This window comes from Chiloscyllium punctatum, chromosome 7 (assembly GCF_047496795.1).
Source record: "Chiloscyllium punctatum isolate Juve2018m chromosome 7, sChiPun1.3, whole genome shotgun sequence".
Lineage (NCBI taxonomy): Eukaryota > Metazoa > Chordata > Chondrichthyes > Orectolobiformes > Hemiscylliidae > Chiloscyllium > Chiloscyllium punctatum.
Genome location: NC_092745.1, coordinates 112,634,192 through 112,661,618, shown reverse-complemented (window position 1 = coordinate 112,661,618; position 27,427 = coordinate 112,634,192). Strand labels below are relative to the sequence as shown.

The following is a 27,427-nucleotide window of genomic DNA, read 5'->3' as shown; positions in this document are numbered from 1 at the left end:
GCAATTTCAGCCATTACAATGCATGAACATAAAGATACCAACCGCTCATTAAAATCAGCAATCCCTCAGGTACCTAGCCGACTCCCAAACAGTGGAAAATTGTGAAATGGGAGCTGAGGTGGAAATGTTAGATGAGTAGTGAGCATCAAGTACAAATAAAACCCAATGAAATTAATACCAGCCGAACAAGCCAAAACAGAACAAAAAACAAACACAACAGGAAGGAAGTATTCACAAGCCTATCACATAAATTGATGTGGTTCAAAAGAAAACATGGAGTGGAAAATCTGTGACTCTCCATACAATTTCACCTGCTACCTTAATGTCACATGATTTTATATCATCATAAAGCTTATTTTTCAACATATGGGATGTAGTTGTGCTGCAAAATATTAGAATGCAAAAGTCTTAATGCATTGTATGAAACACCCTTGCTCTTTTAAGAAAGGTGAAAAATAGATGCTTGGGTGGTGGGAGGGACAATGATTAAAATAAAAGCCACAGCAATTTCTTATCATTTGTTTTATTTGTCCTATAATCTGCTCCCAAAGACAAAAGTGACAAATGTAGTCTCTGAAACACAAGTGAGATTCAAGAATCCGATTTCAGACCCAACAGTGGATACAGAGTCATGGAGATGTGTAGCCTGGAAACAGACCCTTCAGTCCAACCCATCCATGCCAATCTGATATCCAAAATTAGTCTTGTCCCATTTGCCAACATTTGGCCCATATCCCTCCAAACCCTTCCTATTCATAAAACATGCCTTTTAAATGTTGCAATTGTACCCAGCCTCCCCTACTTCTTCTGGCAGTTCATTCCATACACGCACCACCCTCTGCATGAAAAAGTTACCCCTTAGGTCCCTTTTAAATCTTTCACCTCTACGCCCTCTAGTTTTGGACTTGCATAACTTGGGAAAAGACATTGATTATTGACCCTATCTATGCTCTTCATGATTCTATTAATGTATGTATAAGGTCACCCCTCAGCCTCCAAGACTCTGGGGAAAATAGCCCCAGCCTCCTCAGCCTCTCCCCATAGCTCAAACTTTCCGATCCTGGAAACATTCTTGTAAATCTTTTCTGAACCTTTCACATATCTTTCCTATAGCAGGGAGAGCAGAATTGAATGCAGTATTCCAAAAGTGGCCTAACCATCATTTGGAATGCTTCAGTAAGATATGAAATGGTACAGCAACATTGCAAATCTTTTGTCTTTACAGCAACCTTCAAATATTGACAGATTTGTTTGTTAATTTCCTATAACAGTTTCAGCTGTTCATATGAAACTTATTATTGTAGAAAACAATAACCAGAATCATAACTAACATAATCATTGAATACCAAAATCAAATGATAAACGGAAAAGAATTAATGACTGTAGACTTTGAATCTCCACATAGGATTTCTTAATTCTGGGGACTCAAGTTTGAAAATTTATGGCTTATTTCTAAATGTGTTCTTTCCTACATTTCTTGCAGCTTATTTGGGAACTGCAGTTTTTCCTTTGCAATGGCTGTACCAGTTCAATACACCAAATATAACGTTTCAAAACCAGATAACCAATCCATATTGATAAATTCAGAGTCAAGGAAATGTACCCAAAATCAGGGATATGAATTCATCTGCTCTCCTAACAGACTTAGGCAGTGCGCACCTTCTATAGGGCTGCTGAATGTGCATTAGGTTGGATTTGCAATAAGTATTGTTGAATTTTGCTATTTTGAAGTTTACAGTGGTGCTGAGTTGTTATTTAGTACAGCATAGATTCTCAAGAAGTCAAATCTCTTGCTTGCACAGTTTATTCTTGAGTAATAGTTGATCTCATGTAAAAGTCAAACCTCTAATCTGGAATTTTCCATATATCTCATGTAAAAGCCAACCTTAGTTCTTCACAGAAAAGGGATGGTGGCTCAGTGGTTAGCATTGCTGCCCCAGAGAATCAGGTTCAATTCCACCCTTGGGTGACTGGCTGTGTGGAGTTTGCACATTCTCCCTGTATCTGCGTGGCTTTCCCCACACAGTCCAAAGATGTGCAGGTTAGGTGGACTGGCTGTGCTAAATTACCCATAGTGTCCTGGGATGTGTAGGCTAGGTGGATTAGCCATGGGAGGTGTAGGATTACAGGGATAGGGTGGGATGCGCTTTAGAAGTTTGGTATGGGCTGAATGGCCTGTTTCCACACTGTAAGGATTCTATGAGATAACAGATCAACATTCGTGAGTAAAGGTATTATCCTCTACATAAATGTTATGATGAGGAAATGAATATTTTATTCTTGCTATTATGTGATTTGTTGTACAATTCACACCGGTTCAGTGTGAAAGATTCCAACCTCAAGAATACAGTCATATACCTAGTTGAGGTTTTGAAATTTCTTCATTATTTTGTGTAAAAATGCCCTCCAGAAAAAAACAAAAAATATACAGTAAAGTTTAAACTGAGAGATATTGAAGTTGCAGAGAAGACAAATATCTCTATAGCAACAAGAGAATTTTGTGTTTCGGAGAAACTTGTGAGAGACTGGGGGGAGATACTGAACCAACTTCAGACTATGCTAAAATGAAAGTATGCCAGCAGGGACAAACCCAGCAAGTGGTCACAACTGGAAAAAAAAGTTGCTGAGTGGGTATCATCAAAATGGAAAATGTGTTAGTCGTGAAGTCATTCAAATTCATGCACAAAATGAATCAAAGGATGGAATTTCGGATTTTAAGCCAAGTGCTGGATAATGCACAAGGTTCATGAGAAAGCATGGTGTCGTACTTGGGCAGAGAACTCAGACTGAATAAAAGTTGCCTGCTGAACTAGAAGATAAGGTATTACAGCTTCACCAGTTTGTAATCAGAAATTGGCAGAAGGAAGGCTACAAGTTATCTGCATTGGCAACATGGAGGAAATGTCTATTACTCTCAACATGCTCGAGAATCGGACTGTGAACCAAAGAGGGGAGAAAACAGTATTGGTGAGAATGACCGGCCCTGAGAAAAGTAGGTTTACTTTAATTCTTTCTTGAATGGCTGGTAGCACTAAATTAAACTGATGGCTGTTTTTAAGGTAAAAACTTTGTCAAAGGAGAAATTTTCAAAAAGGAATTGACTTCCATGTGCATCTACAAGGCTGGATGGATGAAGGTGGATGTAGAAAATAGATAAAGGAAGTTTGGAATTTACAACCTGGTGGACTATGCAAGGAAAATAATTTGCTCATCTCGGATCAGTTTAAATAAATCTAGTGAAGGATGTTGTTGATGACATTCGATCACATAACACTAAAGCGACTGTAATTCATGGTGGACTTACAAATGTTTTGCAACCAATCGCTGTTGGTATCAATAGGCCATTTAAGGACATGATGAAGAGGAAGTGGAATAACCGGATCCGTGATGGAGAAAAAACATATACAAAAGGAGGCAGAATGTGGGCTCCATCACTGTCACTGATCTGTGACTGGATCATTGACTCATGGAAGGAAACAAAAGCTGACACTATTGTCAGATCATTCAAAAAATGTGGAATTTTGAATGCATTGGATGGTACAGAGGACGACTATCTATGGGATCATAGAGATGAATCAGAAGCGGATGCTGTATTACCACTAACTGTGGACAGCAAAGATTAAGAGGACCCATACGACAACCTCATTCATCCTGATGGTTATGAAGCTTTATTCAGTGCTGAAGATGTTGAAGAGTGTGGTTTTGCAGGATTTTAATTAACGTTTGTAGTTGACATATTTAAGATGTAACATGTCCCGGTAATTGTGATTTAAAGAAATATTACATCTCTACCTCAATATTTGTATGTGTAAATAAAAGCTTGCTACAGTTAATTCATTTTTGTTTCTATTGTCTTTATCCAGTAATTTGTTGCTTTTTTCCCCTTTATTCGTTTAGAGATCAATTGGGCTTCTACTAATGTTATAGTATGTTGGACTGTAGCATGAATTTCAGCCCCTCAAAAGTAGTATCTGCATACTAGTCAACCCCATAAATTTAACTTTAAAAAGTAGTCTGAAAAATTCCAGTATATATGGTTATAACAATATACTCAACCAAGCATTATTACATGTTGCTGCTGGATTCTTTCTTTTCTCTTCATCAAGTTTTAACACTGTAGATATTCTAAATCACGTCCCAAGTCATGATCTGGGAAGCTGTTCTGGCATCACTTGCCTATGCAAGCATTTATTATTTCACAGGGCAGTGGGACTCATTTAGTTTGAACGGATGTCTATTTACAAAAAAAAATACAGGGCTGTCTGAAGCTTACCAGGTTTTGGCTCAGTATCAGTTTAATCCAGTTTCGTGGAATGGTTTCCTCTGCGAGACAGGCTGACCTTGGAGTCAGCACTTACCCAGGTAAGCAAAGTCTGGTATCATAGCATCCATTGCCAGAACCTCCAGGCCCCGATAACAGAGCTCCAGTTTCCTCTTGTCTGTCATTGTATCATAGAATCTCTACAGAGTGAAAGCAGGCCTTGCAGCCCATCAGGTCCATACCGACCCTCCAAAGAGCATCCCACCCTGACCCACCTTCAGTTTGGTGAGTGGCTTGCAGGGGAACTTGTAGGTGATGGTGTTTCAATATACCTGCTGCCCCTGTCCTTTCAGAAGGAAGTGGCCATGGATTTGGAAGGCGCTGTCTAAACAGCATTGGTGAATTTCTCTAAGTATCTTGTAGGTGGTACACATTACTGCCACTGAGTGTCTGTGGCGGAGAGAGTGGATGTTTGTGACTGTGATGCCATTCATATGACCGGCTTTGATGTAATCAAGCTTCTTTAGCATTATTGGAGCTTCACTCATACATTCATCCATCACTTGAGCCTTGTAAATGGTGGAAAGGCTTTGGGGAGTCAGAAAGTGAGTTACTCGCTGTAGGAGTCTCTGCCTTTGACTTGCTCTTTAGCCACTCCATTTATAAGGCTAATCCAGTTAGTTCCTGGTCAACGGGCTTTAGTGATGGTGATGCTATTGGTTACATTGTCTCTTATGGTCATTGCTGTTCACTCTGTACTTTTCAGCCCAAGTCTGGATATTGTGCAAGTTGTGCTGCATTAGTATCTGAGGAGTAGTGAACAGTAGTGAACATTGTGCAGTCATCAGTGAAAATCACCACTTTGGACCTTATGATAGAGGGAAAGTCATTGATGAAGCAGCTGAAGATAGTTGGGCCCAGGAACACTATCCTGAAAAGCTCTGCAGAGATGTCCTGGAGCTGAGATGACTGACTTCCAACAACCACAACTGTCTTCCTATGTCGATGTATAACTCCAGTGGACATGTTCCCCTGCCACGACTCCAATTTGGTCCACTTTTGCTTGGGCTTCTTGATGAGTCACACTTGAGCTAGAGTGAGGCTATTCAATAAAGAGGACCTCACCCTAAAAGACAGTCTAACTTTGCAAGTTACCAGACTGCAGAAGAAAGGAATAGGAAAAAAAACACTTAAGAGCTAAGAATCATTTTGAATTGATTCTGGTAACATTGAATGTTTATGTTAAGAACAATGTAAAGTATAATTGTGAAGTGTATTTGAACAGCTAAGAATAAGAAGAGTCACTCCATTATAGAGTGTAAAATATAATTTCTCTGCATTAATCGTGTTTAGTTAACAGTGTTTGCTATAATTTATTAAAGTAAACATGGAACTATATTTCATGATTTAACATCATTCTTTTAGATATTAACTGGAAATTCTAAATTTCTTTTGTTTTTAAAGTTATTCGTCTCTATGGGGAACATAACAAATGCTTTTACAAATGATGTAACCTGTTGATGATGCAGTTAAACATTGACTAGTTTGTGCATCTGAAAGGAAGAGCAACATTCTGTTTGTAAGCAAAAAAGTATAGAATTTGAAACAGGAGGCATAAAAATCACTGTGCATAAAGATTTGACATTTATTAATCAAAAATGTTAATTTTGCTGTCACTTTATATATAGGTATGTCAAATAAACAGTGATAATAGTGAAAAAGTATATGTGTTTAATAGCTTCATGGCAATCATGCAATGGTATACCCAAAGCTATTTATATCCTGTACATGTAATCTGCTTCTGTTCATCTCCAGATTCAAATCTATAAATAAGTAAGGGGCCACATTTCAGGAAATGTTATTGATTTGATGTTACACTCCTATACTTATATTCATCCAATTTCTGATACGTAAGGGTACATAATAAATATTAATAGAACTTCAACTTGGGTTGTGCATAGATCAAGCAACAGGTTGAGACAAAACATAATTAATGGCAATTGATTGTGCCGAGTGATGCTACTCAAAAACATGTAACTCATTTGTGCTCTTAGATTTTTGATTGACAAAAGAATCAAGGGTAAACAGGAAAGCAGAGCTGCGGTTACAACTAGATAAGCTATGATCATATCAAGTGGCAACCCAGGCTTGAGAATTCAAATGGCTGACTCCTGCTGTTAATTCTTATGCTGAACAGGCTTTAAAGGGAATGAAGCGTTGCTGCAGTATAGGATATAATGAGTCATTGGAAACACAGCACACAGGCCCTATACTGAGTCCCAAAATGTGTATTGCTATGATGTAGCAAATATTTATTCCCAACGTTAACAAAATCTGTAAACCAGAATTCAAAATTTGTTGAATGTTTGTGCAACATTTTATAACCTTAAAGAAACATTTAGGAATTTTAATTCATAAAATGACACAAGTTTAACAATAAGACGTAGTGCTGACTTCCAGCTGGGAAGCTGCCCTGCTTGGTCACAAAGGAGGTCAAAGAGCAACAGACACAGAACAGCTTCCTATTCCGTTGAAGTCTCTATGAGAAGTCAAGGACTTTGACGGTCCCTGCCCAGTGATGCATTTTTCAGTACAGCAGTGAGTTGCCATCTGATGTGCCATGGATGTGCCAGGGTGAAGACAGCAAACATCTGGCACTCTCCTTTCCTGGAGCATTAATAGCCAGCAAATGAGCAGATATTAGAAGGGTGGTGGGCTATATCTCTACTCTGTGGTGGATCTCCTATTGCTGCCACAATGGTGCAGTAGGCTAGTACTTCCATCACCATCTGTTCATGTGGGGTTAGAGAGGGGAGGCTTGGTCTCATTCCCCACCCCATCTACACTACTGCATCTTGCTCTCACTTGGATTGTCTTCGTGTTCAACCAAGTCAAGGGAAAAGATTGGACTTGTTCTTCAGTTTAAAGGAGTTAGCTACTGTGCATTTATCAGGGCTGAGAGGTGCTGTTCAATATGTTATTCATCTGATTTTTCCAATTGAGTACAATGGAAAGTTTCAGCAATAGTGTTATCAAGCAGTACCTGCTCACTGAAGGCCCATTTTGTGTTCTGCCAGGGCCCCTCAGCTCCTGACCTCATTACAGCCTTCGTTCAAAATGGTCAAAAGAGCTAAATTCCAGATGTGAGGTGGGAGGGACTGCCCTTGTCATCAAAGTTGCATTTGACTGAGTGTGGATGAAGGAGACTTAGGAAAACTGGAATCAATGGAAATCAGGGGAAATGTTTCCATAGATTGGAGTCATACCTGGCACATAGAAAGATGGTTGTGATTTTTGGAGGTCAGCCATCTCAGCTCGAGGACATCTCTGCAGGAATTCCTCAGGGTAGTGTCCTCGGCCCAACTGTCTTCAGCTGCTTCGTCAATGACCTTCTCTTCATCATAAGGTCAAGAGTAGAGCCAATTATTCCACAATGTTCAGCACCATTCATAACTCCTCAGGCACTGAAGCAGTCCAAATCCAAATGCAGCAAAATCTTGACAATATCCAGGCTTGTGCTGAAAACTGGCAAGCCATGCCACACTAATGACTGGCAATGACCATCTCCAGTAAGACATCCTCAAACTATTGCCCCTTGACATCCAATGGTGTTACAATCACTGAATTCCCCACTACCAACAACCTAGCAGTTACCATTGATCATAGAAATACAGTGGCTACAAGAATAGATCAGAGGTTAGGAATCCTGCAATGGGTAACTCACCTCCTGACTCATCAAAATTTGTTTACTACCTACAAGTGAGGAGAGTGTGATGGAATACAAAGATCTTTAGACAGCACCTTCCAAACTCCCAACTACTACCATTAGAAGGATAAGGACAGCAGATATATGGGAACATCATCACCTGCAAGGTCCTCCCCAGGCGACTCACCATCCTGACATGGAAATATATCTCTGTTGCTTTACTGTTGTTGGGTCAAATTCCTGTAGTTACTTTGCTAAAAGCATTGTGGGTTTACCTACAACACATGGACTGCAGCATTCAAGAAGATACCTCACCACCATCTTCTCAAGGGCAACTAGGGACAGGCAATAAATGCTGGCCTAGCCAGCAATGTCTATGTCCTATCAATGAATAAAAAACACTTGTTTAACTCTCCATGAGTGTGGTCTTTTTAATCTGAGTGCAAACCTCCACATGCATTACCACTCAGTGAAGCCAAGAGTCTTTTTCACTCCTGTTTTTTATTCTCTGCTAGATTCAGGCAGTCTCAAAATCTCAATATTCTAGGAAAGCCAATAATCAGATCTTCACAACGATTTCCTCTGCATCCTTCCTCTTGTGAACGTAAATCCCATGTGCCCATACCCCATCACAAAATTGGGAATGAGCTATCCATCAATGTCAAGCTGCTTTTCATCTTGGAAATAAATAATCAGTTTAAAGTGCAACAGTTTACAACCTGACCTTGTCAACTCTTCTCTGGGACTCAGAGACTCCTGTCTTGACTGTTAGCAGATGACCTACTGCAATTGCCTCCAAGCAATTGCCCCTCATTCTGATAAAGCAATGTGAACGTTCCTTTTATCTTTAGCACTTGTTGGACAAGTACAAGCCTTTGCATCCAGAACAATCTCAACTCTACCAACAATTGAATCATATCCTGATGAAGGGCTTTTGCCCGAAATGTCGATTTTCCTGTTCCTCGGATGCTGCATGACCTGCTGTGCCTTTCCAGCACCACTCTCTTGACTCTAACCTCCAGCATCTGCAGAACTTACTTTCGCCTCAGATCTGAGAAGCACAGCAGTCTGATGAAGAACGTGCTCAGGTCTGAGAGTTCTGAATCAAAGGAGGAGAACATACATGCCACACAGTCCCATTCTTAGACAGTACCTACCAAGAGTTGATTTATTCATCTATGACAGCAAGGTGGTGTTTTGAAGAGTTATGAGACTTGATAAATACAATGATTGCACCAATGACATTTTGGCATGACAAATTGTCAAGCCACGGCAAGATTTTCCAATAGGAGACTTGGTGTTTTAAAGCCACTGGAAGAGATGATGTTATAGTACTTTGTCAATTTATCTCAGATGGCCAGAGAATCCTTGATGCCATCTTCTTGTAATAATGTCTTAGTATGGACCTTACTGAACCTGGAGGTAAGATGTTGTGGATGAGAGTAGACAATGACACCAGACAGGAAACTGGCAGCAAAATGGAGGGAGAGTAGGATGCTCAAGCTGCAGCTCCTCTGCTCTACCTGTTCGTCATCTATCGTTTTCTCTCTTTTTTCCTTTCCCTCTCTCCTTAGCCCCAGAGGTGAATCCTAGAGCAGCAGCAGGTAGCCGATATCCCCAAAATACAGCATGGGAGGAGAGCCCCGGAGTAGCGCACAGGTATCAGGCCCCTGGAACAGGGTGTGGGCGAAGGGCCCTGGAACAGGGTGTGGGCAAAGGGCCCTGGAACAGGGTGTGGGCTGTGGGCCCCTGAAACAAGGTGTGAGCAGTGTGCCCCTGGAACAGGATGTGGGCAGTGTGCCCCTGGAACAGGGTGTGAGCAGTGGGCCCCGGAACAGGTTGTAGGCAGTGGGGCCCGGGAAGAGGTGTGAGCAGTGTGCCCCTGGAACAGGGTGTGGGCAGAGAGCCCCTGGAACAGGGTGTGGGCTGTGGGCCCCTGGAACAGGGTGTGGGCTGTGGGCCCCTGGAACAGGATGTAGGCGATGGGCCCTGGAACAGGGTGTGAGCAGTGGGCCCCGGAACAGGGTGTGAGCAGTGTGCCCCTGGAACAGGGTGTGGGCAGAGAGCCCCTGGAACAGGGTGTGGGCAGAGAGCCCCTGGAACAGGGTGTGGGCAGTGTGCCCCTGGAACAGGGTGTGGGCAGAGAGCCCCTGGAACAGGGTGTGGGCAGTGGGCCCTGGAACAGGGTGTGGGCAGAGAGCCCCTGGAACAGGGTGTGGGCAGTGTGCCCCTGGAACAGGGTGTGAGCAGTGGGCCCCGGAACAGGGTGTGAGCAGTGGGCCCCGGAACAGGGTGTGAGCAGTGTGCCCCTGGAACAGGGTGTGGGCTGTGGGCCCCTGGAACAGGGTGTGAGCAGTGGGCCCCGGAACAGGGTGTGGGCAGTGTGCCCCTGGAACAGGGTGTGAGCAGTGTGCCCCTGGAACAGGGTGTGGGCTGTGGGCCCCTGGAACAGGGTGTGAGCAGTGGGCCCCGGAACAGGGTGTGGGCAGTGTGCCCCTGGAACAGGGTGTGAGCAGTGGGCCCCGGAACAGGGTGTGGGCAGTGTGCCCCTGGAACAGGGTGTGAGCAGAGAGCCCCTGGAACAGGGTGTGGGCAGTGTGCCCCTGGAACAGGGTGTGGGCAGTGTGCCCCTGGAACAGGGTGTGGGCTGTGGGCCCCTGGAACAGGGTGTGAGCAGTGTGCCCCTGGAACAGGGTGTGAGCAGTGTGCCCCTGGAACAGGGTGTGGGCTGTGGGCCCCTGGAACAGGGTGTGGGCTGTGGGCCCCTGGAACAGGATGTAGGCGATGGGCCCTGGAACAGGGTGTGAGCAGTGGGCCCCGGAACAGGTTGTAGGCAGTGGGGCCTGGGAAGAGGTGTGAGCAGCGGGCCCCTGGAACAGGGTGTGGGCAGAGAGCCCCTGGAACAGGGTGTGGGTGATGGGCCCCTGCAACAGGGTGTGGGCAGTGGGCCCCTAGAACAGGGTGTGGGCAGAGAGCCCCTGGAACAGGGTGTGGGTGATGGGCCCCTGCAACAGGGTGTGGGTGATGGGCCCCTGCAACAGGGTGTGAGCAGTGGGCCCCTGGAACAGGGTGTGAGCAGTGGGCCCCTGGAAGACTGTGGGAGCAGAGGGCCCCCTGGAACAGGGTGTGGGCGACAGGCCCCTGGAACAGGGTGTAAGCAGCAGGCCCCTGGAACAGTACTAGAGGAACACGTCCCGGAACAGCACACAAGCGATTCCCAGGCAGAGACTGGCATGGGGGAGGCAGTCCTGGACCTTACCTTGGAGCAGCTGAGTGCCAATACAGAGCGGGGATGGCTGTTGCACTGGGGTCTGGCCTGGGCAGTTAGACCACGTGTGTAGGTTCTATGCTGAGCTGGTGTAAAGTTTATTTGAAATTTTTTACCTTACTGTAATGTCAATCCTTTAACGTAGTCTTATTTCTAACTTATTTTTAAAACTTTTTATTTCTCTGTTGTATCCAAGATTTGTACCAAGGTACTTGTACCTGAGATGGTGCCATAAGAGGCAGCCTGCATAAAAACTTTTCACTGTATTTCTACAATGGAACACACATGGCAATAAAGGATATTGTAACCTATTCTATTCTAACTGTTGTTCCATAATCTAAAGCAGTAATTACATTACGTGAAGGAGACGTTTGCAATACATGACATCCCAGACTAAATTTTGGACCATGGAGTGCAATTGCTAATTAATATTTTAAAGAGTTCACAATATTGAATGGATTTGTCTAAATTTTTTTTTAGATTCCCTACAGTGTGGAAACAGGCCCTTCAGCCCAACAAGTCCACGCCGACCCTCCGAAGAGTAACCCACCCAGACGCATTTCCCTCTGACTAATGCACCTAACACTATGAGCAATTTAGCATGACCAATTCACCTAACCAGATGAAGGGCTTTTGCCCGAAACGTCGATTTCAAAACTACTTGGATGCTGCCTGAACTGCTGTGCTGTTCCAGCACCACTAATCCAGAATCTGGTTTCCAGCATCTGCAGTCATTGTTTTTACCTTGTTTTCACCTAACCTGCACATCTTTGGACTGTGGGAGGAAACCAGAGCACCTGGAGGAAACCAGCTCATCTGAGAAACCCTGAAACCAATAGTGATACTGATTTGAGAAGTGCATACAGTGAAAGCATTACTGAAGAACAATGATATCCTACTTGCATTTCTGAGTCATTGTTCAATTCCATTCCAAAATGGTCCAGCACCATGTGAATTGTTCATGAAAAGCCAGAGATCTCAACTCCCTACTGTCAGATGGAAGGGATGGAAATCATGATTCCTGATGCTATTTTCTGCACCTAGCCGGAGTATAATGGGCCCCTAAAGGCCTGGGCCCCAGTTGTTGGGTGTTGACGTATCTCCCTTTCCTGTGCCCTGCTTATTCTCACACAAATACTAAAGCCACAAGTACAAGCTGATAACTTGGAATAAAGTGAGTAAGATGGCTAAATGAAAGGAAGTAAAGACAATAATTATCACTCAAGAAGAGGTACTTGGGAAACCAGCGGAGCTAAACGCTTATAAGTTCCCTGGACTGGATGGGTTACATCCTAGGATTTTAAAGGAAGCAGCTATGATGATAATGGATGCACTGTTAATAATCTTACAAGACTCCTTTGACTCTGGAAAAGTTCCAGAGATTTGGAAAACTGCCAATGTTAACATTCTTATTCAAAAAAGGAGAGAGACAAAAAATACAGTAACTACAGTCAGTTCTGTCATTGGGAAATGTCTATTATAAGGAATACTCCAGCAGAGCATCTATAAATAGATAATTAAGCAGAGTCAGCACGGCTTCATAAAGGGGAAACCATGCCTCGTAAATTTATTACAACTCTTTGAGAAGGCAACAAGTAGAGTTGGGAATGGGGAAGCAAGATGTATTATATTTGGATTTCGAAAAGGTGTTTGATAAGGTATTGCCCATAAGACTACTTGATAATAGCCCATAATGTTGCAGGGGTTGGGGGGAGGAGGAGCGGGGGGGAAGATGATATATTATGGATAGAGAATTGGCTAATGAATAGAAAACAAATAGTTGGGCTAAAGGAGGGGCAACTGTAACTAGTGGAGTGCCACAGGGGCCAATGCTGGGTGCACAATTATTTGCAATTTTTATTAATGACATAGATGACAGAAATGCATTTACTATCATCATATTTGCACGTGACACAAAAATAGTGGAAGGCAAGTACTGAGGGTGAAATAAAGAGATGAGAAAGAGAATGTAGTCACGTTAACTGAGTGGGCAAAATGAGGCAGACGGAACATAATGTGAGATTATGCACTCTGGCAGGAAGAGTAGAAATTCTATTCTTAAAAGGAGAAAGATTGTGAAAACACAAAAGGATTAGGGGTTTCTTGTGCATCAATCTGCCTTATCCACATAACCCTTGATTTCATTACTGATTAGAAATCTACCTCAGCCTTGAATGAAACTGAACAACCCTGCCCTGACAGTCCTCTGCAATTACACGGGTTGACTACATTCTGAGAGAAAGAAATCCTCCTCATCTCTGTTTGAAGAGGGTAATGCCTTACTCTCAGATGTCCTCTGGTTTTAGAAATTCCCAAAGAGGAAACACCTTCTCACTATCAACCCTGTCAAGCATCCTGAGAATCCAGAATACTTTTGATCAAGGAAGGAGAGTGGAATATCATTGTAAGCTGAAGGTAATGATGTTTTAGGCCTGGATTTTAACGGTGGCAAAACTGCTAGCATTCGTTGTTGTTACTTAGAGTCATAGAAATGCACAGCATAGAAACAGATCCTTCAGTCCAACTTGTCCATGCCGACCAGATATCCTAAATTAATCTAGTCTCATTTGCCAGCACTCAGCCCATATCCCTTGAAACCCTTCCAATTTGTATACCCATCCAGATGCCTTTTAAATTTTGTAATTGTACCAGCCTCCACCACTTCCTCTGACAGTTCATTCCATACATGCACCACCTTCTGCATGAAAATGTTGCCCCTTAGTTCCCTTTTATATCTTTCTCCTCTAACCCTAAACCTATGCCCTCTAGTTCTGGACTCCCCCACCCCAGGGAAAAGATCTTGTCGACTTACCCTATCCATGCCGCTCATGATTTCATAAACTTTGATAAGGTCATCCCTCAGCCTCTGATGCTCCAGGGAAAATAGCCCCATTTTATTCAGCCTTTCCCTCTAGTTCAAATCCTCCAACCCTTCACTCAGGAGACCAAATGTACAGAATAATGAGGAAGTCAATGAATTTGGGTCAATGATTCTCCACTTTTCTTTAGCATGTTGTGAATGTTCCCTTCCCTAACACAGATAGCAATCAATAAGAAATCAATTGATTGTTGGGACAATCTGCTCTTAATGCTGTTACTTGTGTATCTGGCTTCCTTTACGATATTCTAACTCGGGCTAATTCTTGTTTTGAGAAGACCAGAAAATATAGGAGCAGAAATTAGGCCATTCAGCACATCAACTTTGCTCCGCCATTCAACCATGTCTGATAGACTTTTCAACCCCATTTTCCCACTTTCTCCTTGTAACCTTTGATTCCCTTGACAATCAAGAACTTATCTATCTCTGTTTTAAATATACTCAATGACCTAGCCTCCACAGCCTTCTGCGACAATGAATTCTATAGATTCACCACTCTCTGGCTAAAGAATTTTTTTCTTTATCTCCATTCTAAAAGGTCTTCCCTTTGCTCTCAGGCTGTGCCCTTGGGTCCTAGTCTCTCCTACCAATGGAAACATCTTCCTAACTTCTGCTCTGTCCAGGCTGTTTAGTACTCCTTCTAAATATTGAGAATTGTCCTAGAGCCCTCAAACGTTCTTCATCTGTTAAGCCTTTCATTCCTGGAATCATTCTAGTGAACCTCTTCTGGACCCACCCCAGGGCCAATACATCTTTTCTGAGGTATGGGGCTCAAAATTCCTCGTAATACTCTAAATGTCATCTGACCAGAGCCTTATAAAGCCTCAGAAGTGCATCCCTGCTTTTATAATCTAGTCCTCTCAAGATGATTGACAGCATTGTATTTGCTTTCCTAACTACGAACTCAACTTGCAAGTTTACCTTAAGAGAATCCTGGACTAGGACTCCCAAGTCCCTTTGCACTTCCGATTTTTGAATTTTTTCCCCATTTAGGAAATAGTCCGTGCCTCTTTCTACCAAAGTGTGTGACCTCACACTTTCCCATGCTGTATTTCAACTGCCACTTCTTTGTCCACTCTCCTAACCTGTCTAAATCTTTCTGCAGCCTCTCTGTTTCCTCAATGCTACCTGCCCCTCCACCTATCTTTGTATCATCTGCAAACTTAGCCAGAATGCCCTCAGTTCCTTCATCCAGATCATTAATGTAAAAATTATTGCCCTTGAGTGGAATGTCAAATTTCTCCATTGTGATATAAAAAACCCACATTTTAAAAATAATTTGTTAACAAAGTATTTTTTGCTCCCAACTTAATCTAAACATAATCAGTTTTATTTTTCTCACTGAATGTTTAAATTGAAAATGAATTTTTTTTTAACATTGCTGGTTTTCTATGTAAAAACTTGAGGAGGACTGGCTGCTTTTCTTATTGTTTGACACTAGATGCTAGATGCTAAGAATCAAAGAATTTTACAATATAGAAGGAGGCCATTCAGCCCATCATGTCCATACAAGCTCCTGAAAGAATTTACCAACTAGTCCCATTATTCAACCCTATGTCATAGCCTTCTAAATTCATCACTTTCAATCATATATCCAGTTCTCTTTTGAAACTTCATGTGGAATCCATCCCCACCTCTTCGCCACACATAGTTTGAATAGAGAAGTTTCTTTTCACTTTTAGCTCTCTTACTGACAATCTTCAAATTATACCCACTAGTTACTGACCAGTGGAAACCAGAGATCCTTCTTTCCCTGTCAAAATTAATCATAATTTTGAACACCTCAATAAGGTCATCTCCTTGACTTGGTACCAGATTTAGATTAGAATTCCTACAGTGTGGAAACAGGCCCATTAGCCCAAAAAGTCCACACGGCTCTTCAAAGAAGAAACCCACTCAGACCCATTCCCCTACCCTATATTTACCCCTGACTAATGCACCTATCACGATGAGCAATTTAGCATAGCCATTTCATCTGACCTGCACATCTTTGGATTGTGGGAGGAAACCCATGCAAACACAGGGAAAATGTGCAAACTCCACACAGACAGTCACCTCAGGCAGGAATCGAACCTGGGTCCCTGGTGCTGTGAGGTGGCAGTGCTAACCACTGAGCCACCATGCCATCCCATTATTTACAGTAAATAATGGTAGGTAGAAGGAAATATCATTCCACGATGAGCACTAGATTTGTGGACAGCTATTTTGAGGTCAGGCAATTGCTTCATCGTTGACTGGAAAAGTCAGGCTTACGTAACAACTGTTCAAATTGAACATGGCTGAACATTTTGAGTAGGAATCCTGAATCCTTTCCATTTAGTTTTCCATCATCCCTCAGAGAGGAGGAGTCGCCTGTGTTTTTAAATGTAAGAGAATTTAAGATTCAGTTTTGAGCACTTTAAAAATGATCTCATAAAATGTTTTATACAACTCAAATAATCCATTAGTTTCAGGAAAGATAAAAGACGATTCCTGGACTTTCATCAGAATAATTCATTCTAACCCTCATCCTTTTAAAAAAAAACTCACCAGGATTCCCGACCCAATGCCTCCCTGTGCACCTAGACCATTAGGATTTTACCTCATCTTTTCCTGTCCTAAGACAAGGGAAACTGTTGGCTTTTGGAAGCGCAGCATGAACCACTCCGCCTGCAGATCTGAAAATAGTTTGTGCATTTGAAATCTCCACCCAGCCTCTGAACGCACCCTCCTCAATGAAACTGTGCTTGAGGGGAATGGGATGAAGGAGTGAAGTTGATTGGAGGAGGTTCGAAACAGTTTGTGTTAGGTCAGAGCAGAAGGAATTCGGTTGAAGTGACTTGTCGTTGAAGGAAAGGCAGGAACCCTGGTACTGAAAGGAAGAGAAAGAGGAGGAAGAGGAAGAAAACGAGAGAGCAGCTTGTTAGACACATGGTGAGAACTGAGATTCTCGCGGGCTGGCGAGAGATGGAAAATCTTACGAAAAGATACGATGTGTTTTTTTAAAATGGGTCAATGTGATGAAAAGCAGATTGCAGAGGTTTGGGTTGGAAGCTTCAAGAGCAACTGGAAGACCGGGGGGGGATTATCGGAACCAGGTGAAGGAGATGGAGAAGGGCAGAGGGACCGCAATGATGTGGATCATAAGCGGGTCTGCTGTCCGGGCTCGGGCTGGGGAGGGGAGGGGAAGGGAAGGGAAGGGAGGTTAAGGCGGGCCCGGCGTGGGCGGCCAGGCCTCGGACTGCGCTGCATGGATTTGCCCGTGGTCGGTTCTGATGCCCCCCAAAACTGGCGGCGCATCGTTCACTCAGTATTGCCCGGAATAGGACAGGGCAGGCGAGAGAGCGGCTTCTCCCGCCTCGGGCTCGAACCCGGAGCCAAAGCATACACCGCAAAATCCCCCAGGTAAAGTAACACCTTGGACCCCCCCAATCCCCCAGGTAAAGTAACACCTTGGACCCCCCCAATCCCCCAGGTAAAGTAACACCTTGGACCCCCCCTTCCCCCAGGTAAAGTAACACCTTGGACCACCCCCCAATCCCCCAGGTAAAGTAACACCTTGGACCCCCCCAATCCCCCAGGTAAAGTAACACCTTGGATCCCCCCCCACAACCCCCAGGTAAAGTAACACCTTGGACCCCCCAATCCCCCAGGTAAAGTAACACCTTGGACCCCCCCAATCCCCCAGGTAAAGTAACACCTTGGACCCCCCAATCCCCCAGCTAAAGTAACACCTTGGACCCCCCCCCAATCCCACAGGTAAAGTAACACCTTGGACCCCCCCCCAAATCCCCCAGGTAAAGTAACACCTTGGACCCCCCCAATCCCCCAGGTAAAGTAACACCTTGGATCCCCCCCACAACCCCCAGGTAAAGTAACACCTTGGACCCCCCAATCCCCCAGGTAAAGTAACACCTTGGACTCCCCAATCCCCCAGGTAAAGTAACACCTTTGACCCCCCCCAAATCCCCCAGGTAAAGTAACACCTTGGACCCCCCATATCCCCCAGGTAAAGTAACACCTTTTGACCCCCCCCATCCAAATCCACCAGGGAAAGTAACACCTTGGACCCCCCAAATTCCCCCAGGTAAAGTAACATCTTGGACCCCCCATCCAAAACCACCAGGTAAAGAAACACCTTGGACACCCCAAATCCCCCAGGTAAAGTTACACCTTGGACCCCCCCATATCCCCCAGGTAAAGTAACACCTTTTGCCCCCCCATCCAAATCCACCAGGTAAAGTAACACCTTGGACCCCCCAAATTCCCCCAGGTAAAGTAACATCTTGGACCCCCCATCCAAAACCACCAGGTAAAGAAACACCTTGGACACCCCAAATCCCCCAGGTAAAGTTACACCTTGGACCCCCCCATCCAAAACCCCCAGGTAAAGAAACACCTTGGACACCCCTTCCCTCACCATTACACTCTTTCTCCACCCCTCACCCCATCATCTAAAGTGACACCTGGGATCCCTCTCTCACTACCACCCTCCACTCCCTCTCCCTGGTAAAGTGACACCTAGGAACTCTCACCATCTCCCCCCAGGTAAGGTGACATGTGGCATCAACCCCTTCCACCCCCACCCCCCAATAAAGTAACACTTGGGGAACCCCCTCACCTCCTGGGTAAAAAGGGAATGTGAAGTGACATAATCCTATCACACCAGGTGTATGGATGGGTGGTACATACTTGAAAAAGAGATTTTCATATGGCTAAGAACAGACTACAGTATATAGCCCTTTTCCTTGACTTCGTGTGGTAGAACAAGTAAACCAGGAAGTCAGCACGAAGGAAAACCTAGATTGTAGATAAAAGATTGTACTGGGGATGGACACAGAATACGGAGGAGCAGGGTTGTATTAACTTTTCCAGTGCCCATATTTTAATGAGTTCACTTAAACACACCGAAAAGACATTTGCGTGTTATATATTGCATGTGAAGTTAGGGAAGGTAGTATACAGTATTTTTATTAAAGTTGAATATTTTAATTGTTTCATCTGCACTGGCTTGACTGGCATTACTGTTTTGCTATAATTTGTAAACCAAAAAGGCATCAGCTGTTGCTGTTACACAACTTTATTGCTTTTGGAATGATTTTTATTAGGTAATGGGATATGAGAATTACTGATAAGGTCAGTATTTATTTATTTATAAGGTGATGGGTGAATTGCCTTCTTGAACTGTTGTAGTCCTTGTGGTGGTAGATTCACTATGCTGTTAAGAGTGGGAAAGTGAAGACCAGCTTGGATAAGAAGCCACTCAACTTGTTTGTGGTGAACCTGTTCACTGTGCGATGCACCAATCTATGGATGTGATTATTCATAATGAATTCCATCATCTGTTGTTTGTTTAAGTTCAGCTGCTACAGGTTAAGCATTGGTGGAATGGTGGACTGCAATATTGTGTACAACCTTGTGTCTGCAGTTCTTCGTGCCAAGTTTTCATTTTCAGCAAGTTTGTTCGCCAGAGACAGGAAAAACAAGAAACTGTAACACGCTGAAAGACATTGTGGCCTTGCATACATTTTTTGAGTTGGAAGCACATTTCCGATGTTTCCCTGAAAGGAAGGATCTGTTGCTAATATTGTCGGTTATTCTTGTATGGTGCAATACATCATCACAACTGGTATAGAAATGATTCTCGAATTGTTTGCCAGGCTCCTTGTGTTAACGTTGCAACATCAAATAGGAAAAAGAATAAGAAGAAAATGACTTATAGGCAGGCTGATGAAAATTCACTTCTTAATATTTTTGGCATCACATCCTTAATAGTTATAGAGATGTACGACAAAGAATTAGACACTTTGGTCCAACTTGTCCATGCTGACCAGATATCCAAAATTAATGTAGTCACATTTGCCAGCATTTGGTCCATATCCCTCCAAATCCTTCCTATTCATATACCCATCCATACCCTGTTATCATGCAATATTTCATTTGACTAATAGCCACAGGCTTTCCTCAAGGTTTAGTCTGCAATTGAACGAGTCTGCAACTTGCTGTTTGTCTGTTCAGCAGGGATGCTGGTAGAGTTATTAATTGGCTGCGTTGCTTGGTAGATTCTCAGTCTAAGAATGGGACAAGACTATTTTATTGGATCTCTGAAAGCAGGACTCTAATACAGCCTAGCCAGATGGATGGAGGATCTTCAGTGTTGTTCAGCTAAGTGGATAGAACTTAAGTACTTTACCCTAATTTGAAGTAAATTTGAGTTCAGTACACAGCATTTTTTTCTTTGCAAGTAAAAGCCAAGGGGCTATAGAGCAGAAATTAGGCCATTCACCCCATCAAGTCTGCTCTACCATTCAATCATGGTGGATACGTTTCTCACCCCTATTCTCCCGCTTTCTTCCTTGATTCCCTTTACAATCAAGAACCTCTCTAACTCTGCCTTAAGTATGCCTTTTCTCGAGATTTGCTTAGAGCTGGGATGAAATGGTCGGATACTTTGCTTTAATTTTACTTTAAGGATTTATATTGTCATATTAAACTATATATTTCAGATATACAGTCTATATCAAAATTGGCTCAGAATTACTGTTGTGCTCTTCTAAAGGCACCTCTCTTCTTTAAATGTTTGGAATCTAAATGATGTGTAGCTGATGTGATTTAACTTTTTTTAAAATTCACTCATGGGATGTGGATGTCTCTGATTAGATTAGAGTGCTGCTGGAAAAGCACAGCAGGTCAGGCAGCATCCAAGAGCAGGAAAATCAACATTTTGGGCAAAAACCCTTCATCATTTGTGATGAAGGGCTTTTGCCCAAAACCTTGATTTTCCTGCTCCTCAGATGCTGCCTGACCTGCTGTGCTTTTCCAGTACCCCTCTAATCTCGACTCTGATTTCCAGCATCTGCAGTCCTCACTTTCGCCTATGTCTCTGACTAGGCCAGCATTTATTATCCATCCCTAGGTTAACCACATTGCTGTGGGTCTGGAGCCACATGTAGGCCAGACCAGATAAGGATGGCAGTTTCCTTCCTTAAAGGATATTAGTGAACCAGATGGGTTTTTTTGACGATCAACAATAGTTTCATGGTCATTGTTTGACGCTTAATTCCAGACCATAGAGTCATAGTCATAGAGATATACAGCATGGAAATTTTGGTCCAACCCATCCATGCTAATCAGATATCCCAACCCAATCTAGTCCCACCTGCCATATCCCTCCAAACCCTTCCTATTCATATACCCATCCAAATGCCTCTTAAATGTTGCAATTGCACCAGCCTCCACCACTTCCTCTGGCAGCACATTCCATACATGTACCATCCTCTGCGTGAAAAAGTTGCCCCTTAGGTCTCTTTTATATCTTTCCCTTCTCACCCTAAACCTATGCCCTCTAGCTCTGGACTCCCCGACCCCAGAGAAAAGACTTTGCCTAATTACCCTATCCATGCCCCTTATAATTTTTGTAAACCTCTATAAGGTCACTCCTTAGCCTCTGACGCTCCAGGAAAAACAGCTCCAGCTTGTTCAGCCTCTCCCTATAGCTCAAATCCTCCAACCGTGACAACATCTTTGTAAATCTTTTCTGAACCCTTTCAAGTTTCACAATATCTTTCCAATTGGAAGGAGACCAGAATTGCACACAAGGTATTGGCTTTCCTAGAATATTGAGATTTTGAGACTGCATGAATCTAGCAGAGAATACAAACAGGAGTTAAAAAGACTTTTGGCTTTACTGTATGGAAACATATGTGGAGGTTTGCACTCAGATTAAGAAGACCACACTCATGTGGAGTTAAAACAAATATTTTTTATTCACTCATGGGACATGGACATTGCTGGCTAGGTCAGCATTTATTGCCCTGGCAATACCCTTGTAAATCTTTTCTGAACCCTTTCAAGTTTCACAATATCTTTCCAATAGGAAGGAGACCAGAATTGCACACAATATTCCAACAGTGGCCGAACCAATGTCCTCGACAGCCACAACACGACCTCCCAACTCCTGTACTCAATACTCTGACCAATAAAGGAAAGCATACCAAACACCTTCTTCACTATTCTATCTACCTGCGACTCCACTTTCAAGGAGCTATGAACCTGCACTCCAAGGTCTCTTTGTTCAGCAACACTCCCTAGGACCTTACCATTAAGTGTATAAGTCCTACTAAGATTTGCTTTCCCAAAATGCAGCACCTTGCATTTACCTGAATTAAACTCCATCTGCCACTTCTTAGCCCATTGGCTGATCTGGTCAAGATCCTGTTGTAATCTGAGGTAACCCTCTTCACTGTCCACTACACCTCCAATTTTGGTGTCATCTGCAAACTTACTAACTGTACCTCTTATGCTCGCATCCAAATCATTTATGTAAATGACAAAAAGTAGAGGACCTAGCGCCGATCCTTGTGGCACTCCACTGGTCTCAGGCCTCCAGTCTGGAAAACAACCCTCCACCACCACCCTCTGTCTTCTACCTTTGAGCCAGTTCTGTATCCAAATGGCTAGTTCTCCCTGTATTCCATGAGATCTAACCTTGCTAATCAGTCTCCCATTGGGAACCTTGTCAAACGCCTTACTGAAGTCCATATAGATCACATCTACTGATCTGCCCTCATCAATCTTCTTTGTTACTTCTTCAAAAAACTCAGTCAAGTTTGTGCGACTTGATTTCCCACGCACAAAGCGATGTTGACTATCCCTAATCAGTCCTTGCCTTTCCAAATACATGTACATACTGTCCCTCAGGATTCCCTCCAACAACTTGCCCACCACCGAGGTCAGGCTCACCGGTCTACAGTTCCCTGGCTTGTCCTTACCGCTCTTCTTAAACAGTGGCACCATGTTTGCCAACTTCCAGTCTTTCAGCACCTCACCTGTGACTATTGATGATATAACTATCTCAGCAAGAGGCCCAGCAATCACTTCTCTAGCTTCCCACAGAGTTCTCAGTTACACCTGATCAGATCCTGGGGATTTATCCACCTTTACCCGTTTCAAGACATCCAGCACTTCCTCCTCTGTAATCTGGACATTTTGCAAGATTTCACCATCTATTTCCCTACAGCCTATATCTTCCATATCCTTTTACTGAATTTAAATTGCACCTTTTGTTGTGGCAGAATTTGAACCTGGGTCTGCAGAATATAACTAGAAAGATGTTGTGAGTAACAAGAATTTCGCTATATATTTCTCGAGCTACGTTTGAATTTATTTAACTGAATCTGGAGAGATCTACAGAATTTACATCTTTCTATCTGTAAGCTTTTTCTGAATTTTATAAATTGGTGCACTTAATTTTAGTTTTAAACAACTTTGTCAGAAAGGATTGTGGTGATTGTAACTTGCAGTTTAGTGACAATTTGCCTTTGTTAAATAGGTTTTCTTCTTCTGTTTCCTTATTTTTCTCATTTAGCCTAACTTGTGTACACGAAGCTGGTTACGAATACAGAAAACAGAACAGAGATACTGGCAACGTTCAAAGGCTCGATTATTTCATCTTACTCAATTCCCAGGATAACAGTATAAGTGTTCAACTCCATACAACTCAGGTAACAAATTTACCATTGCATAAAACTTTTATATTTCAGCGTTACAAGTCTGATGTATAGATTCAAAGTATACTCTGATTTCTTAGCTTCACCGAACCCCCAACTGATCCCACCCCTTTAGAAATCCTACCATTTGCACTCCTTGTCCAGCTGACAGTATAGTTCACTTGTGCTTGGCCTTTCATGAGATTTACTGTTGTGGCTTGGTTAACCCATTGAAGTAGGGAGCTACTTCATTCCATCATTTACTTGTGGTAATTTGTATTTAACTTCTGTGACGTTTTTTTTAAAGAAAGAGAAAACTGACAGATTAGTAAGAACATTTCACCTAATGTTGCACATAATCCAGTTTCAGACTTAATACAGAGTTTTATTTTTAACTTATTGTTTTTGAATTATAATTTAAATTTTGAATGTAAGAAGTATCATGTCACAGATTTTAAGAAACAGATGCAGGAAGGTGTGTTGTGGGCTATGCTGAACCTCTTGGGTTTTTTGAAAAAAGATCTATACCCTGATCATTTTGCATTTTATTAAAGGGCTTGAAGTGCTGAGTTACAGTGGCTGTATGTCAGCTCCTGATTCTGAAGCAGTCTGATGTGCGTGTGTGCATTAACGTGTGTTGGTGAGCTCTGCCTGTGCACAGTGTGTGGTGTCCTACTTGCCAGTGTTCAATGACATGTTTAAAAGTAAAGTTTCATGTTAGGTCAGAACAGAAAGGACAGTGGGATTTTTGCTGATGCTAGACAACTTGTAAAATTCATTGTCGGAGAAGAAGCAATGCTAATGTTTTCGACTTGAAATCTAGAACCCCAGGCTAATGTTTTGGGGATAGATGGCAGATGATGGATTTTGAATTCACGAAACATCTGGAATGAAAGACAAGCGTAATCGTGACCACATAACCATTGTCATTAAGCTCCATCTAGTTCACTGGTATATATTGTGCAAATGAAATCTGTTGTCCTTACCTGGTCTGGCCTGCATGTGACTCCAGACCCACAGCAATATGGTTGACTCTTACCTGCCCTCTGAGCAATTAGGCATGGGCAGTGAATGCTGGTCTAGCCAGTGACTCTCCAACATTCCATGAATGAATAACGAAAGATGTTTGACTTCTAAAATCTGTTTGGCATCTGGGAAAGTTTTCCTTTACTCCTAAGACGGTTACCCTGCAGTTTTTTGGAAAGGAAAATGTTGAAAACAAAAACAGAAATTGCTGGACAAACTCAGCAGGACTGGTGATGTCTATGGAGAGAAAGCTGAGTTAACTTTTTGGATCCAGAAATTCTACTTCAGAACAATTGAAACAGTTGCAAACAATCTGACTAGGTGATTTTTCTCTCGTCATGATGTAAAAGTAAATTATATATGTTGCAAAGGGTGGTTTGAGTTTCAAAAGTGTTTTTATTTTCAGTCTTGATAGGATGCAAGCAAAATGATGTATAGTGGACAAGATTAACAGAAATGTTAATTTGATTGGTCATTTTGCCGTCAAGTTATCATGCGGTAAGTGTAAACTGTGGAGCTGTGGAGAAGAATCCAGATGGAAGTATTTGCTTGGTTAAAGTAAGGACTGTATTGGTGTGATTTTTACTGTTGGATAATGAGAAAATTTTAAAAGAAAATTTAGAAAATGATCAGTTTGTTTTTGAAATCAAGCCTGCTTCACGTAATGAAGAAATATCTGGGCACTTTGCAGGATGATTATATTGTGATGTGACTATCCTTTTGTATGATCATCTTTGTTCGAAACCTATTCGTGACCAGCATTATGTTATAATTTGAATCTGAAATGTTACTGCTAATTGCCCCAAACTTAAACAAGTTAAATCAGTTACAGTTGGTGCTAAATCATTCCGTTCTCCACTCAGTTTTACATTAATACTTGCAGCTAACATTGCCCTATCATTTTTGTTTTCTTTCAGTAAATCTTTGTCATCTTAGCTGGAATGACTTTATCTGACCGTGTGATATTTTTTCTCATATGGAAGAAATCAAAAATGTACAACAACAGCTCCTAACACTTCAATCCATAAAATATGCACTGTAATACTAGGCTAATATGGAGGCATGTCAGTCTACTTTCTGAATGCTTTAACCTGAACTGTGGTTTAAGGGAATTCAAATTTGTGAGTGCAGTTTGCGATGAGTACAAATCAAGAACTTGCACTTATATAGTGCCTGTCACAAACTCAGGATGTCCCAAATGCTGAGCAGTCAATAATATACTTTTGAAGTGTAGTCAATTCTAAAGCAGGTTGGGAGGAGGCTTTCAATTTTAACAATGCAAATGCAATTCAAAGAAAATGAGTGAGTTAATAGTTCACTTGCTTTTGAATTTGGTTTTCAAATATGTTACTGTTCTTCTACTGTGCACTGTGGCAGACATGTCTTTGGAAATACTGGCAGGACTGTCAAGCCTGACACTAGCTGCAAATTTCCTCTTGCACCATCGTCCTGCTGTCACATTAAGGATGGCAGAGTACTCTGGACCTTTGCAGGTTTGATCAGATGGCATTTGAACATTTTTTGGGGGGGGAAAAGAACTACTGCAATTACCTTTGACTGTTTCAGTATAAGCAAGGGCAGTATAAAATACTGTATTTGTATGTTTCTGTAGAATGCAACAACTACTAAATTGAATTGGAACAATTTTATGACTCAAAGCAAGAAGACAAGTGTGTTGAAAGAAATAAGTGATACTTAAATTTTAAAAATATCCACAAAACATCATGGATTATAAATAATTTCAAATTAGCATTTTCAAATGATATCCTCAACACAGTGTGTATTCTAAATAATAATAAATTTAAAAAAAACAACATTCAGTTTACTGACTTCTAACCTGTCCTATTTGCATAATCAGCTTCAGGGAGTTGAGGCTTAGTCTGCAGATGATCACCAAAGCTGTTTAACTTCAATAACAAAATGCACTAGCCTGGATTTTTTTTAAAGTATCGTGGTGGGGCTAACAATGCTCTGCTATTACTGGTAAATGACCTGACAGCTGCTTCCAGGGTACATGTAGACACAATTTACATACGGAAGTTGAGGTTAAAGTACCCCACTCCTCTGAAGCTACATGATGGCAAACTCAGTAATAGACTTTTTGCCTTGAACCAAAGATGTGAAGTTGCAGTTTATCCCCATGAAACACATAAGGAAAAATTAGAGCTGGTGTATTCAAGTATTGGTAAATTTATTATAGTATTATGTCATAATTAATGCCATGTAATTTCTAGCCCTTAGACTTTAATTTTGCAAATATAGAATCTTGTTTCTTCAGAATTAAGTTGTTAGAAATGGACAAAAAAACGTTTATTTCTGACTCTTGCACCTGAATTCTACTTTCCTTTCCCTGCTTCACTTCACTTTCTGTGAATGATCTAAATCTAATTCATACTTCTTGGTTTATTGTTCCTGTTTTGGACTTTATGTATCTTTGTGAGGATGCTTTAACCTGGTAGAAAGCCACATTGTTTCTTCTGCTCATGCATGCCACAAATCTCTGACAGAGGGTGCCTTGCTGAATGACTGTGTCTTGCTGCCTAAGCCTGTGAAAAATAAGCAGGAATTAGTCAGTGTTGTGAACAGCAACCATACTTCAGAGCTCAGATCCAGCAGTCTGCTATCATACAACAGACCAACATGAGCTGGCATTCCTGCTCCCCACCCATGACTCACTAGAGAGCAATTTACATTTAAAGGCCACATTGTTGACATTCTCTCTTCCTGCATTTCAAAACTTGATCTTGATCTTGAACCTCTCTGGGTTAGTTGATAAAGTACAGTGTTACAATTTTCAGAATTGAAAGCTGGCAGTGTTTTG

The 27,427-nt window shown here is 42.3% G+C and overlaps 1 protein-coding gene across 2 annotated transcripts in view; it reads left to right on the top strand.

The window, feature by feature from the left end:
- The first annotated feature begins 16,755 nt into the window (after nt 1-16,755).
- The window catches only part of tlcd4a (TLC domain containing 4a), a 57,174-nt gene continuing 46,502 nt past the window's right edge, over nt 16,756-27,427 (top strand). The window contains exons 1-3 of one of the 2 annotated variants that reach the window (XM_072574607.1): nt 16,756-17,026; nt 23,460-23,595; nt 25,013-25,104. In XM_072574607.1, coding sequence (XP_072430708.1) covers nt 25,100-25,104 — 5 coding nt within the window. In that variant the 5' untranslated portion in view covers nt 16,756-17,026; nt 23,460-23,595; nt 25,013-25,099. The remainder of the gene's footprint in view (nt 17,027-23,459; nt 23,596-25,012; nt 25,105-27,427) is intronic. The other variant, XM_072574608.1, reaches the window with a different exon arrangement.